Source organism: Ostrinia nubilalis, chromosome 22, assembly GCF_963855985.1.
Source record: "Ostrinia nubilalis chromosome 22, ilOstNubi1.1, whole genome shotgun sequence".
NCBI lineage: Eukaryota > Metazoa > Arthropoda > Insecta > Lepidoptera > Crambidae > Ostrinia > Ostrinia nubilalis.
In genome coordinates, this window is record NC_087109.1 from 13,430,123 (window position 1) to 13,444,475 (window position 14,353).

Consider the following 14,353-nt stretch of genomic DNA (forward strand, 5'->3'; position numbering starts at 1 on the left):
CCAGACTATAGTTAGTAATTAAAATGCTTATCAACTTACAGGAACTGATGGAAACATGTTGCCGATAATCATATTGCCCGTGCCGGTCTCAAGCAAGGAAGACCCCTACAGCTCGCGCCAGCAGCAGCTGAAGTACCTGCCCTCCTCGCCCGCGCCCCCCGCGCCCTACACGCCCCCCGCGCCCTTCACGCCCCGCCCGCCGCCGCCCCAACCACCCGCACCCACTTACGATCCACTCGTGCCACCACCTCCTTCATATTCGCAACAGCCGCACCTGTCGCCACAACCACTGTCGCCCACTTACTCACCACTGCCGCCACCTCCACCATTTTCACCCCGCTCGCACCCTCCACAACAGCCCCCCCTACAGCCCCAATCACCGGCACCCACGTATTCACCACTGCCGCCACCTCCACCATATTCACCCCGGTCGCAGCCTCCACAACAGCCCCAATCACCAGCACCCGCCTATCAGTCCCTGCCGCCACCGCCACCGTTTTCCCCCCGCCCGCAGCCTCCGCCACAACCCCTGGCGCCCAGCTATCAGTCCCCACCACCAAACTTGTCCCGACCACACGTGCCCCCGCCGCCCCCCTTCCATCACTCGAACGCGGCACCGCAGCGTGAGCAAAATGATCCGACTCCGTTTACAAGTAAGTATATTTACCTAAAAAAAATATATATAATTTCTGTGGCGGGTCTGGGTGTGTTACTATGTATAAAAAATATGTCTTTTGAAAAAAAGTATAATGTACCAGCACCCATAACACAAGCATATTAATTGCTTACTTTGGGGCTGTGTGAAATTGTTTTTTTTTAATTTATTTTTTTCTTTATTAAGGAAACAAACAGCATGAGTTTATACATTATATATATTTATACTTATAACAATTTATTTATTTATTTATTTCTCACTCCTAAATAATATAACATAATATTTTACTTATTAATCTAACAGAACTATTAGTAGTAGTTTAAATGCAATACATACCTAATTACTTAGGACTAATAATCTTTCTAAAAATATATCCTTACCTATTCTTTTAATCGTTTTACAACGAGTTTACTTAAATAATGTCTGAATGATTGGTGTCCAGTGCCCCTGAAGACTCTTGTTGAGCACTTCCGCGCTCAGACACCCCAGCTGCCAGAGCAGCCCGCCATCGTGACCCGGCACCGGCGCGAGGCGCCGCCCGCGCCGCCCCGGCCCGCCGCCGCGCCGCTGCCGGGCGCGCCGTCCGCGCCGCCCGCGCCGCCCGCGCCGCCGCGCTTCGAGCGCCCCTTGATGCTGCGCGGCAAGCTCACCGTCTACCGAGCCGGCTTCTCTGACAACTACGTTGTCTGGTACGTACTCGTAATGTTAAATCGTTTATTTTCTGCTTACCGTAATAATAACACTTAGGTATTGCTTCATAATTGAGTGCATTGTCAACCAAATGATTGTTGTAATGACGGCGTCAGGTGGGACCCGGCCAGCGGCTCCGCCACCACGCTGCTCAACCAGGGCGCGGCCGCCGCGCACCGCGTCGTGGACCGCGGCCAGGTCCTGAGGGTGACGGTATGTGTCCGTTCAATAACTCAACAACCGATAATGTAATCTTAATTGTACTCAATAAATAAACTGATTTGGTATTAAGTTTGTATGTTGTTCAGCGTCAGTGTATTAGACTAGGTTGGTAGGTAGGTGTAGGTAGCATAGCATTAATATGACGACTTATATCAATGATGATTGATACAATTTTAACAGACCTTAACCGACCGAAGTCAAGGAAGCGAGATTCGTCGATGCTTCGTGCGCCAGAGCAGCCTCTCCCCCGAAGACTTGCGTATGCCAGTTCTACCGGACACGAAGGACTTCTATTTTCATGGTAGGTATCTAGATCTATCAATTTATTACCTTTATTTGTGAAAGACTCACAAACTTTTGCGTTTATATTTTTAACCGACAAAACAATGGTTGTTCTCAAGCCGACAGATAAACTTTTTACAGAGTCCGATTTTGATAATTATTTTTTTATTGAATAGGTTTATCGCTGGAGAGAAATCTCCCCATTGCATTGTTAATTTAACTAGGTCACGCATTGATCGTTTTCGATTCATCAGGATATGTGCAGTACGGCGACAAGAAGGCGGAGAGCTGGAGGTTCGAGCTGCACGGGCAGGCCGGGCACTACGGTGCCGCGCCGCGCGAGGCGCTCACCTTCCGCCACGAGCTGCTGCTGCAGCGCGCCGCCGCGCCGCTGCCCCTCGAGTGAGCCCCAGCCTCCCAGGCCGCCAGGCCATGCTCTCCTACACAGCGCGCGTCATGCGTACGCCGCGCCACGATGTGTTCTCGTGACGTCGGCGTGTGGCATTTCAGACACGTTCAGTCGTCGATCGGACGTTTAGGCCTTTGCCACATTAGGTGGAAATGCCGTCGCCTATCTTCCGCAAAGCAAGTTATTGCATACGGAGCGACCGATCATCCGCGTAATGTGCTCATGTATAAGCAATTATTAGCGGAAGATCCGCGATATTTCCGTAATGTGTGGCAAAGGCCTTACGCTGAGTGTTTAATAGGAGACCGTAGTACTCATCATGTTGTCATCATCATACTAAGTCATCATGGCTTTTCTTCAATGCCACATCGCGTCGTAAACCCTGTCCTATCTCATAAGAACCGTAACACGAATTTTACGACGTGGACATTTGACAGTGGTGTTCGGTGCGCAGGTACTCGGTGACGGTGGACAGCTCGCTGCTGGGGCCCGCCGCGGACTCGTACGTGCACCGCTACCTGGAGGCGCGCGAGGAGCAGCTCGACCACGCCACGAACATGACCATGAGCAGTTCAGGTAACTCCCTCAGTGACTCTTCAAAGCTTCAAAAATAATTCATAACTCGTGGAAAGTCACGCTCATCGTGTTTTTGTATACCTATCAGTGAAGAAGTTGATACTTCGAGAGTCATATAGAGATTGATTGGCGATGTGAAATAGTTCGATAGATAACTGAGCTCTGTTGTTGGCAGAGAGCATGTGCGACACCACGGAGGAGATGGAGGAGGGCGCGGAGCTGGACGAGCCGCTGCGCGAGTACACGCTGCTGGCCCGCGACCCGCGCCACGCCGGCGCCGCCCGGGAGTGAGTCACGCACGCTGACCTGACATTGAGGGGTTAACAAGCTGAAGAGGCAATGGGCAGGGTATATTAATACGCAGAACTGACGGCCGATGGGGCATCACAGTTCTGAAGTGAAGGCCACGTACCGGAAAACACCAACTGACAGACGACCTCGTAAATATAGCATGAGGTGCTGGATGCACGTACTACGGGTACCAAGCAGTCAATCTGGAAATCATTGGGGGAGGCCTTTGTTCAGCAATATACGTCCTGTGGCTGAAATGATGATGGTGATGAATCCCGAAGATAAGAGACGTGTATTTTTCATCTTATTTCCAGTTAGTGGCAAGAAAATCTGATAATGTGCATGATTTTTCCAGATTCATTGGCCAATATAATCGGGAGTACGCCAACGCTGAGGAGGAGGCCGTGCGCTACAACGTGCTGATGCAGTCGCGCCGCTACGTGTCGTCCGCCAACCGCCTCGGGGCCACCTTCAAGACGGGCGTCAACAACCTCTCCGACAGGTCAGTCGCGCTCCCGGCTCGACGGAAGCGGCCCTAGGCCTCGCCAGGCCCGAGTGAACTCAGCGTGTGATTGGCGGGTTGGTAGAAATGTATCGGTGGGCTGACGCGGCGATCTAGGGAGGGTCGCGGGGAGCACCTGGTTGCGAGCAGCGCGGGAGCGGTCTGTGTGGAAGTCCTTTGTCCAGCTGTGAACTTCCTTTGGTCGAAATTAAACTAATAATACATAGGCACTTTCTACGCAAATACGAAGCGAAACAAGAAATTACACATTTATTTATCCTGAAATACGAGTACCTAGTGATATTAGTTCACCATTTCAATAGTTGTCTTTTAAATATGATTGGTTTATTTTGTTAAAACACAACACTGGATGCAAGAACTACACTAGGGTACGCCGCGGATCTGTTTAGCGTGTAATACGACAATCCGAGCGGAGCAGGGCTGAGAACAGCGCGTGTCCGCAGGCTGGACGTGGAGCGCGAGCAGCTGACGGGCGCGCGCGCGGGCGGCGCGGGCGCGGACGAGGCGCAGCGCTTCCCCTACTCCGACGCCGAGGTGCTGGACAAGGCGCGCCAGCTGCCCGTCGCCCTGGACTGGAACGAGCTTGGCTACGTGTCGCCTGTTCGAAGTAATAATGCACTATTACGAGTACACACTACTTTTTAGGGTTCCGTAGTCCTGACAAGGAACCCTTATAGTTTCGATATGTCTGTCTGTCTGTCTGTCCGAGGTTTTGTTTGGAAACTATTGGCACTAGAGAGTTGTAATTTTGTGGAGGTATGTATATTAATCACGCCGACAAAACGGTAGAATAAAATGTAGAAAAAAAAAATTTATAAGGGTCTCTCCCCTAAAGTCCCCTACATGTAAAGTGGGGATGAATTTTTTTTTATCTTCTACCCCATCGTGTGAAGTATCGTTGGATAGGTCTTTTAAAATAGCTTAGAGGTTTCTAAGACTATTTTTCCATTTAGAGATCTGTTTGCAAATTATTAAAGTTTAAAGTGCCAATTTTTGTTCGAGTAGGGCGTCCCCCCCCTCTAAAAACTAAACTGTTGAAAAATCTGGAAAAAATCGTAATAATAGTGCTTTTCATGAACTTTTAAGGAAAATTATAACGGTTAAGATACATTAGTTAGTTTAAGAGTAATAGTCATTTAACTCATGTATTATAAAATTTCTTAACTAGTAAATAATCCTTAGAAGAAAATATTAAAAGTGACTTTTAATATTTTCTTCTAAGGAATTTTTGATGATGATGATGAAGTAATTGCTTGCTTCTGAAATACATATATTGTGTTAACGACGGACAACTACGGAACCCTACACTGCGCGTGGCACGACACGCACTTGGCCAATTTTTAAAAAATACACTTTATTCTGGTCTTAAAAACTTAATTAATTTTTAATTACAAAAATTTTAAAAACCGGGGTACTTCTTGTGTAAGTCAGACCCTTTAAATCAGATTTTTCAGCGGTATACCCCGCCGCGAAATTATAGGTTTAAAATATTATTTGTTAGTTTTTAGAGTTTATTTTTTGTGTCGGGGGATTTTAAAATTTTTGTTTTTTTTTTTTTATTTCATGCTTTTTGAAGGTCAATTCTTATTTTTTTTATGACACAGTATTCTCTATTATTCAAGACCTTTCATTTGATACCCATATTGAGGGAGTTGTTAAAAATACATATATGTTGCGGCGGCCATCTTGGACCAATTTTCATCAAACATAGCTAAGAACATTCCCGACGATCACCTTTCAAACAAAAAAAACAAAATCAAAATCGGTTCACCCGTTCGGGAGCTACGATGCCACAGACAGACACACACACAGACGCACAGACACTTCAAATGTATAACACCCCGTCGTTTTCTCGTCGGGGGTTAAAAATGGAATGCAATAACAACCGTTGACTATTGAGACCTCCTAGCTAGACAAAGTAAAATGTTACTTACTGAAGTACTATGTCTATCGCAGCGCAAATGAACTGCCAGTGCTGCTGGGCGCTGTCGACGACGGACGCGGTGGAGACGGCGCTGGCGCGGCGCGCGGGCGCGCTGCGGCGCCTCAACCCGCAGGCCATCGTGGACTGCGGCGCGCGGTAACTCTCTACCCTACCTTACTTACTACTCTATCTACCCTCTCTGTACCCAGCCATTGTTGGCCGGTTTGTCATTAGTAAGCAAGCAGTCGTGTTTTTGATTTTTAATTTATAACATTGGCTTTAGCCACAACACTGCACGGCTTCTAATAGTTCTAATTATAAAAAGTTTTTCATGCTTTTTTCCGACATTTATTTATATAGTTACCTACTTATACTTTTAGGTATGGCGGGAATGGCTGCAAACCCACGTGGCCCATAGCCGCGTACACGTACATGCAGCGCGAGGGCGTGCCCTACGAGGAGGACTACCCGCCCTTCGCCGACATGGTGAGGCCGCACTCCATGAACAAACCCTTCAAAGTTCATTTGGCACGGAGCCAACTCTTGTGTAGCTAGGATCTTTGGCCGCCAATTTATGAAACTGAACCAGTGACGATTGGGTAGCCTCGGGACAGCTAAGGACTCAGAACACACTTAATGGCTCAGTTGTGGGAAATTGACCGAGACGAAGCGCGAGCACGCACACCAAAGTATGGACGACACACGGCGAAACTAACTGTTATATTATCTCGATCGATTTTCCGCAAAGTGTAAACTGTGCCATAAGAAGAATAGGATTGGTAATTTGCAGTGTCCACTGTCCAATTGAAGTTTTAAACGTTTTCGTCAATGTCTGTTTCGATCGACGAATCATTCACCTAGGAATGTGTCGCTGACACAATTTTATTATATTATTAAAAACACACAAGAATTAAATGAAATGATTATACCGTCGTTATCAACGCACTTGGATCACGGCCCGATGCTTGCAGGAGCTGACCTGCAGGCGCTCGGCGGAGCCCGGCGTGCGCATCCGCGGCCACGCCAACGTCACCGCGCTCAACGTCGACGCTCTTAAGGTAATACTTGTTGTTATTTGAGATTCAGCTTCAATGGTGGTTATTTAAATGACCCCTCCCCCCATCTAAAAGCTAAACTGCTGGCTTGAAAAATCTGGAAAAAATCATGATGACAGTGCTTTTCATGAACTTCTAATTTTTTTTATCCACAACGAGGAAGCTCTTGGCCTGTATCTCACCTGATGGTACTTACCATCTTACCATATCATCACTTGATGATCAGGCCAAAGGTGGAAGCGAGCTTCACCCGGAATCTTCAAACACAGAGGAACTGGCTATCTTACCTCTAACTGCCGGAACACAAGAATGCTGTTAACATTGTTGATAACAACAATGTTAACATCGCCATAAGGCGACAGACTTAGGTAAGATGGTGGACTTAGAACAAGTCCTACCACCAACCAAACCGAACAGAAAAATCTGCCCCCACTGGGAATCGAACCCGGGACCTCTGCGTCTGAAGCAAGTGGTCTAACCACTAGACCACAGAGGTGGTTGGCTAATGAAAACTATAACGGTTAATAAACAAATCTTTGGACAATTTATTACACACAGCGCCAGCTAGCCCCAAAGTAAGCAACATTAAATGCTTGTGTTATGGGTGCTAGCTTAACGGATATACTCATACATAGTTACAATACTTGTTTGCTTGTTTTCGTCCACCCGATGAAATCTACTGTTTCCCTGCCTCATTATAATTATCCTTATCGCTCTTTCCACCTTATTACGTGGCAATTGCATGGCTAAAATCACGTTAGAAACTTAATAGTCTTGAGGCCATAATATCACCTTTATGACGTTTTGAGACCATAATGAATTAGGTAAGCGAGATGTTACTTTATCATTGAATTCTCTTCTAGTTGGCGATCCACGACTACGGGCCGGCCGTGATCATGTACGACGCTGGAGCGACTTCCTTCATATTTTACAAAGAGGGCGTCTATTCCGACGAAAGATGGTAAGTCAGAGCAGAGGAGATCAGTCCAGAAGAGAGGGAAATTATGTGCTATAATATAACAACACTAGCTTTCCGCCCGCGGCTTCGCCCGCGTGGAATTTTGTCTGTCACAGAAAAACTTTATCGCGCGCGTCCCTGTTTCAAAAACCGGGATAAAAACTATCCTATGTTCTTTCCCGGGACTCAAACTATCTCTATGCCAAATTTCATCAAAATCGGTTGCGAGGTTTAAGCGGGAAAGCGTAACAGACAGACAGACAGACAGACAGACAGACAGACAGACAGAGTTACTTTCGCATTTATAATATTAGTTGGGATGTGCATTGTGCATAGACCTATTTTTATCGAAGAAAAACATGTCAAAAAAAATTGGCCAAGTGCGTGTCCGTGCCACGCGCACGTGGCACAGTGTAGGGTTCCGTACTTGTCCGTCATTACCACAATAGAAGGGACCACCTCAGAAGTGTACCTACCCTATCGAACAAAAAAATAATTTTGAAAATCGGTCCACAATAGACGGAGTAATCGGTGAACATGCATAGAAAAAAAATACATAGGTACAGTCTAACATATAACCTCCTCCTTTTTTAAAGTCGGTTAAAAATGGTCTGCAATGATTTTCATTAATAATGATTGGTAGATAAGAGCTAAGAAAAGCGATTTGTACCCGAGTTGAAATATAAATCGTTAATATTTTTTACTTTAGTAGTCTTATTGACTTTACTTCGCTTTAGAAAAGGTATGCCGATATTAGGGTCACATGCGGCGAATATTAGGGTGTTAGAGGCGGATATTAAGGGAAATTGGTATACTCGAAAAAAAACATCTATACAGGGTGGAAACGATAAGTGATCTCACTCGATTATTTCTAAACTATGCAAGATATCAAAAAACTAATTACTGATCCTGAAAGTGCTTCACGAGCTCTATCAAACGGTACCAATAATAGGTTACATAATCAAAGTCAAAGTCGCCGCAACAAACTCAGTCACCACTGTCTGCCGGTTAATATAAATAAATAGAAAAAGCAGTAGTAGGTACATTTGATTCAGGAGCAGTTCACTGAATTTACCACGCATTCTTGTATGGTGTATCTTATAAGAATGGGTATACAAAATTGCGTGGCATATTAAACAAGGTAGTAACGTGCTAATATCTAGACTTACAGATTAAGATACTTAAATACTAGTAGAAATGACTCGCATTAATAAATTTGAATAACTTGGATTGACCAGTCCCCGAAAGCAATGAATTGGATCTATCCGAAAATTCAATGTTTCCAGCCTCCATACATTTGGTAAAGCCACAAATTATTGAAAACTACACAAGATATCGTATAACTGGTTACTGATCCTTAAAGTGCTTCACGAGCTCTATCCAACGATATCAACAATAGGTTACAGAATAAACTGGATCTATCTAAAAATTCAATGTTTCCATTTTCCATACATTTAGTACTACCACAGTCATGGCACTCATTTCTTGATAATTATTATAGCAAGTAAAGCCTAAAACTAATATTTTCTATAAATAATTTTAAATAAGAATGCAAATTATGAGTTTATTTATAGTTTATTATTAAATTAAAAAAAAATACACTTTTAATACTGTGTGGTTGGCATACATTTAGTATGGAAGCTGGAAACATTGAATTTTCGTATAGTTACAGTTTATTCTGTAACCTATTATTAGTAGGTACCATTTGAAAGAGCTCGTGAAGCACTTTCAGGATCAGTAACCAGTTTTTAGATATCTTGTATGTATAGTTTAGAAATAATCGAGTGAGATCACTTAACTTTTCCACCCTGTATTATCAACATATGATTCGTAATTTTGCGAATGTAGTAATGAAGTTTCACTATCCCTCTACCCAAAAAGGGCATTGCAAGAAAGCAAAAGCTATTAATGTAAAAATTACAAGCAGTCAACAAACTCCAAAAAAAGTTGACATGGCCGATATTTGGTGCCACCACCCTACCTAAATTATTTAATACTTTCGAGTTTCGATCGCGTTAAGTACTGAGAGTACCTATTTATCTCTAATCAATTCTAGTTTTAACTCAGTCGTAATAAAATATTGAATGAAAACTTTTGTTACGATTTCAGTGGGAATGATCCTGCGCGACGGCGGTACAACCACGCCAGCGTGGCGGTGGGCTTCAACAGCGACGCGCGCGGGGAGCCGTACTTCATCGTGAAGAACTCGTGGGGCGCGCACCTGCAGGACCGCGGCTACGTGCGCATGGCCGCCGCGCCCAACACCTGCCGCATGCTCGACCGGCCCAGCATCCCGCTGCTATAGGCCTCCGCCCTCCGCCCTCCAACCTCCGTGTGCCGAGGGCGCAGTGACTTGTTATTGTTGTGATATTAAAATGTTAATTCTTATGTGACTAGTTTTATTTACAGTTGTAGATATGTTAGGCAGCTTACGCAAAATAAACTAAATAACAAAAAAATTGCCAAGTGCGTGTCGTGACACGCGCAGTGTAGGATTCCGTACCTAGTTGTCCGTGTTAACACAACCCATCAAAAACAATACTTGTCAAAAAAACCAAGTCTCGCAACTCAGTTGTTCTACGGTAAAAAGTTGTGAGATCCATGTAATACCAAGTCCAGGCCAGGAAATCTTTAACGTTTTACATAAATTATTGACTTGGCCATCGCACTAAATAATTTAATTTACACGTGTTTTCATGCGATGGCCAAGTCAATGTATTTATGTAAAACGTTAAAGATTTCCTGGCCTGGACTTGGTATTACATGGATCTCACAACTTTTTACCGTAGAACAACATAACTGAGTTGCGAGACTTGGTTTTTTTGACAAGTATTGTTTTTGATGGGATCTCATTTCTTTTTGTATTTTGTAGACAGCAGTTATGTATCTAGAAAACTGGACCGAAATTGAAAAATTTTACTTGACTTGGCGGTTGCACTACCGTGCCCCCAAATCTCATTTCTTTTTGAATTTTGTAGACAGCAGTTATGTATCTAGAAAACTGGACCGAAATTGAAAAATTAAAAGAAAAACCTCACTTTTAATCTCACGTGGAGGAGAGGGGGGCTGTCGACAATATCACGTATTTTTTTCCACAACAAACAGAGTAAATCCTCCGTCTGCATTTGTGAACACAGGCCCAGTTTTTAGATCCGCAGTTTGCTACCAATACTTAAATATTAACAAAATGTAAACTAATAGGTAATTAAAAATTGTACTAAAAGTAAAAAAACTGGGCCTAAGTTCTTTTGTTTTATCATTTCACTTAATTTTTTTACGCAGGTCGTTTTAAGGGTTCCGTAGGCAAAAAACGGAACCCTTACAGATTCGTCATGTCTGTCTGTCCGTCCGTATGTCACAGCCATTTTTTTCCGAAACTATAAGAGCTATACTGTTGAAACTTGGTAGGTAGATGTATTCTGTGACCCGCATTAAAATTTTGATGCAAAAATAAAAAAATAATAATAAATATTGGGGGCTCCCCATACTTAGAACTGAAACTCAAAAATTGTTTTTTCATCAAACACATACGTGTGGGGTATCTATGGATAGGTATTCAAGAATGATAGCGAGGTTTCTAAAATATTTTTTTTCTGAACCGAATAGTTTGCGTGACAGACGCTTCCAAAGTGGAAAAAAGTTGGTCCCCCCCCCCCCTCTAACTTCTAAAATAAGAAAATGAAAAATGTAAAAAAACATATGATGTACCTACATTACCTACTATAAAAACTACCAACGAAAATTGTTTTGAACGAGATCTAGTAAGCAGTTTTTTTTTAATACCTCGTAAATCGTGAACCGCTTATTACCGCGTAATCTTTCATACAAATAACTTTAATTAAAAAAAAATAACTTTAATTTCATAAATCAATGGTACGGAACCCTTTGTGCGTGAGTCCGACACGCACTTGGCCGGTTTTTTTTTATAAAATCTAATATTTTCGAAGCATGGATTATCTTATTTACCTACATTGCAAATATAGGCATTCTCGAAAATCTCACGTGAGATTAAGTAGGTGGTGGGGGAGGAGCTCTGGCAAAATCTCATGAAATCTCACCAAGGTGGGAGGGGGGGTTAAAAAAATAGCCAAAATTGTCTCACGTAATTAATGGATGCCCCCTAGCGGCCGCCCGCGACTTCGTACGCGTGGATCCCGTTTTACCCCGTTCATCTATCTTACGCAGTTTAGATTTTTTCATACAAATGTTTTTTCCCGCTAACTCCCGTTCCCGTAGGAATTTTGCAATATCCTGTTGTAACTAAGCTTTAAGTTTACTAAGGTACCTGCATGCCAAATTTCAAGCGTCTAACTTAAGCGGTTTAGATTTTTCATACAAAAGGATTTTCCCGCTAATTCCTGTTCCCATGGGAATTCCAAAGTATACTATAACCTACCCAGGAGTATGAAGAATAATTGTACCAAGTTTCGTTAAAATCCATCTAGTAGTTTTTGTTTCTATAAGGAACATTCAGACAGACCGACAGACAGACAGACAGACAGACAGACAGACAGACAAAAATTTTATTGATTGCCTTTTTGGTTTTCATCGCAATATAAAAAGTCGCGCATTTAACCGCTTGAGTCCCAGACGGCATTAATTAATGTCATAACAATTGATTATTATCTATTGTGTCTAGATTCGCGGGCCTTGAAGGATTAAGGGTTAAAAAACTTTTTCGCTACAAGTACGATCATATGCCTAGTAAATAGGAAAAGCAACAGTTCTCTTTACCTTTACTACTGTATCGATGCTCATGCAGATCGCACAGGCGTTCAAAAATCTACAAAATAAAGATTTAACTAAAGAAGTACTGATGAAATGGAAGGGAGTTGACTCCACACTTCGTTCGTTCGTTCGTTTCAGCTGATAGTACGAGAGCCCACGACCAAAACCATGTCTCATAGCAATACGGCAAAAACCCTATAAAATCGTTAGATTGTATGATTCTGAATGTGTAGTAACGGTCGAAAATGTAGCAACTGCGTGGGAGGCCATTTCTGCTGTGTCAAAAAAAAAAGACAGTCGGTATTATAGCAATAGTCCAGGAACTTGACCATCGCCGTAAGGTAGCATCCCTATCGGTTTTCTACAGGCTACACTTCGGAGAATGTGCGAAAGAATTACATGAATTAATTCCACCAGCCCCCTTCCATCATCGGGGAACCAGACGCAGGTTAGCGTACCATCCCTATATTGTTGACATTCCACCAGCTCGCACTAAGCGTTTCGATGGCTCTTTTATAATGCGAACAGCTAGGGACTGGAATTCGTTGCCTGCTGCTGTCTTTCCCGAAAACTATAATCCGGGCCTTTTCAAGGCGAGAGTGAATAGGCACTTACAGGGCAGATATGTACCATCCTAGACCGCATCCCACTTAACATCAGGTGCGATTGTGGTCAAATACCTGCCTTGTTAAGCATAAAAAAAATAAAATACGTCTGATAGTGAAAATGTACATAGATTTTATAATTGTATTACGAAAAAGTTTGTTTTCAGACATTTTGCGCGTAGCATATAGCCTGAGCGCATTTTTGAAAATGTCAACAAATTTAGCCGACCTGTATCATAGCAATACGGATAATTTTTTTTTTTCAACTTTTCGTATTGCTGCCATGATTACCAAAAACCTGTTTTCAGACACTTTAAGTGTATCAAAAAGTTGTATGATAGAGAAGGTGCTACACTTAATTTGTCTGATATAAATTGTTTGCACATGTGGACAACTTATTTTATCATGTCCAACAATTTTCAGACATCATATTGCTATGATACCGATCGGTAAAATTTGTTAACATTTTCAAAACGGTCCCAAAATTTAATGCGTTCACATTTCCGTCTAAAAATTGTTTTGTTCGCATCAAATAACCAAAATTTACTAATAAAAAAAGATTTTCAGACGTATTGCTATGAGACTTTTTTTTTGTCTCATTTTTAATTTTTTTAAGTGATTTTACGGGTTTGCGCTACACCACTAACGTCTGAAAATAATGTTTCCGGTATCTCAGAACTATCATTCAACTACAGTCTGCAAATCAGACATATTGCTATGATGCAGTTCGGTAAAATTCTTTGACAATTTTGAAAATTCGGTCAGTCAAACGCTACGCGGAAAATGTCTGATATTGGTATTTTCGAGTTCAGGATAATCGTATCTATCGATTTGATGCGGTTTTGGCCGTATTGCTATGAGACAAAAATTTTGGTCGTGGGCTCTCGTACTATGAAAGACGTCCACGGCTGGACAAAGGCCTCCCCGAAGGATTTCCACAAAGACCGGCCTGCGCCGCTCGCATCCAGCCACCTCCCGCGACCTTCACCAGATCATCGGTCCACCTAGTGGGAAGCCTGCCCACGCCACGTCTTCCGGTTCGTGATCGCCACTCAAGAACTTTCCTGCCTCAGCGGCCATCAGCTCTGCGAGCAATGTGCGCCGCCCACTGCCCAGTGGCGGCGTAGCATGGGTTGGCACCCGGGGCGGTCACCCCTTCCCCCCGTCATAAGTCGTAAGGCACCCCCTGGTACCCCCCAGGATTTTGGGGTTACCTACCGATTCGAAGAAAGGTCATAAAGAGAAATAAACAACTAGCACGAAAAACATTCGATTTTCTTTCGTATCGAGTTCAAATAGTTGACGTGGCGTAAAATGGACTTACTTATTATACACTGGTCATCACAGAAATCGACCCTCCCGCGACAAGCATTTTCAAACGTATGCATCCCCATTCCCCACTTCCCACCAATATTGGCACCATTTAAAAATTGCA

The 14,353-nt window shown here is 43.3% G+C and overlaps 1 protein-coding gene across 1 annotated transcript in view; it reads left to right on the forward strand.

Moving 5' to 3' along the window:
- LOC135083113 (uncharacterized) overlaps positions 1-9,973 on the forward strand; it is a 33,597-nt gene extending 23,624 nt beyond the window's left edge. Inside the window, exons 8-21 of the mRNA XM_063977880.1 lie at positions 42-653; positions 1,098-1,344; positions 1,462-1,558; positions 1,748-1,868; positions 2,104-2,251; positions 2,713-2,834; positions 3,010-3,121; positions 3,481-3,627; positions 4,092-4,255; positions 5,605-5,728; positions 5,953-6,058; positions 6,544-6,630; positions 7,491-7,588; positions 9,695-9,973. Of these exons, the coding sequence (XP_063833950.1) occupies positions 42-653; positions 1,098-1,344; positions 1,462-1,558; positions 1,748-1,868; positions 2,104-2,251; positions 2,713-2,834; positions 3,010-3,121; positions 3,481-3,627; positions 4,092-4,255; positions 5,605-5,728; positions 5,953-6,058; positions 6,544-6,630; positions 7,491-7,588; positions 9,695-9,890 (2,381 nt within the window). The 3' untranslated portion in view covers positions 9,891-9,973. The remainder of the gene's footprint in view (positions 1-41; positions 654-1,097; positions 1,345-1,461; positions 1,559-1,747; positions 1,869-2,103; positions 2,252-2,712; positions 2,835-3,009; positions 3,122-3,480; positions 3,628-4,091; positions 4,256-5,604; positions 5,729-5,952; positions 6,059-6,543; positions 6,631-7,490; positions 7,589-9,694) is intronic.
- Positions 9,974-14,353: the final 4,380 nt, after the last annotated feature.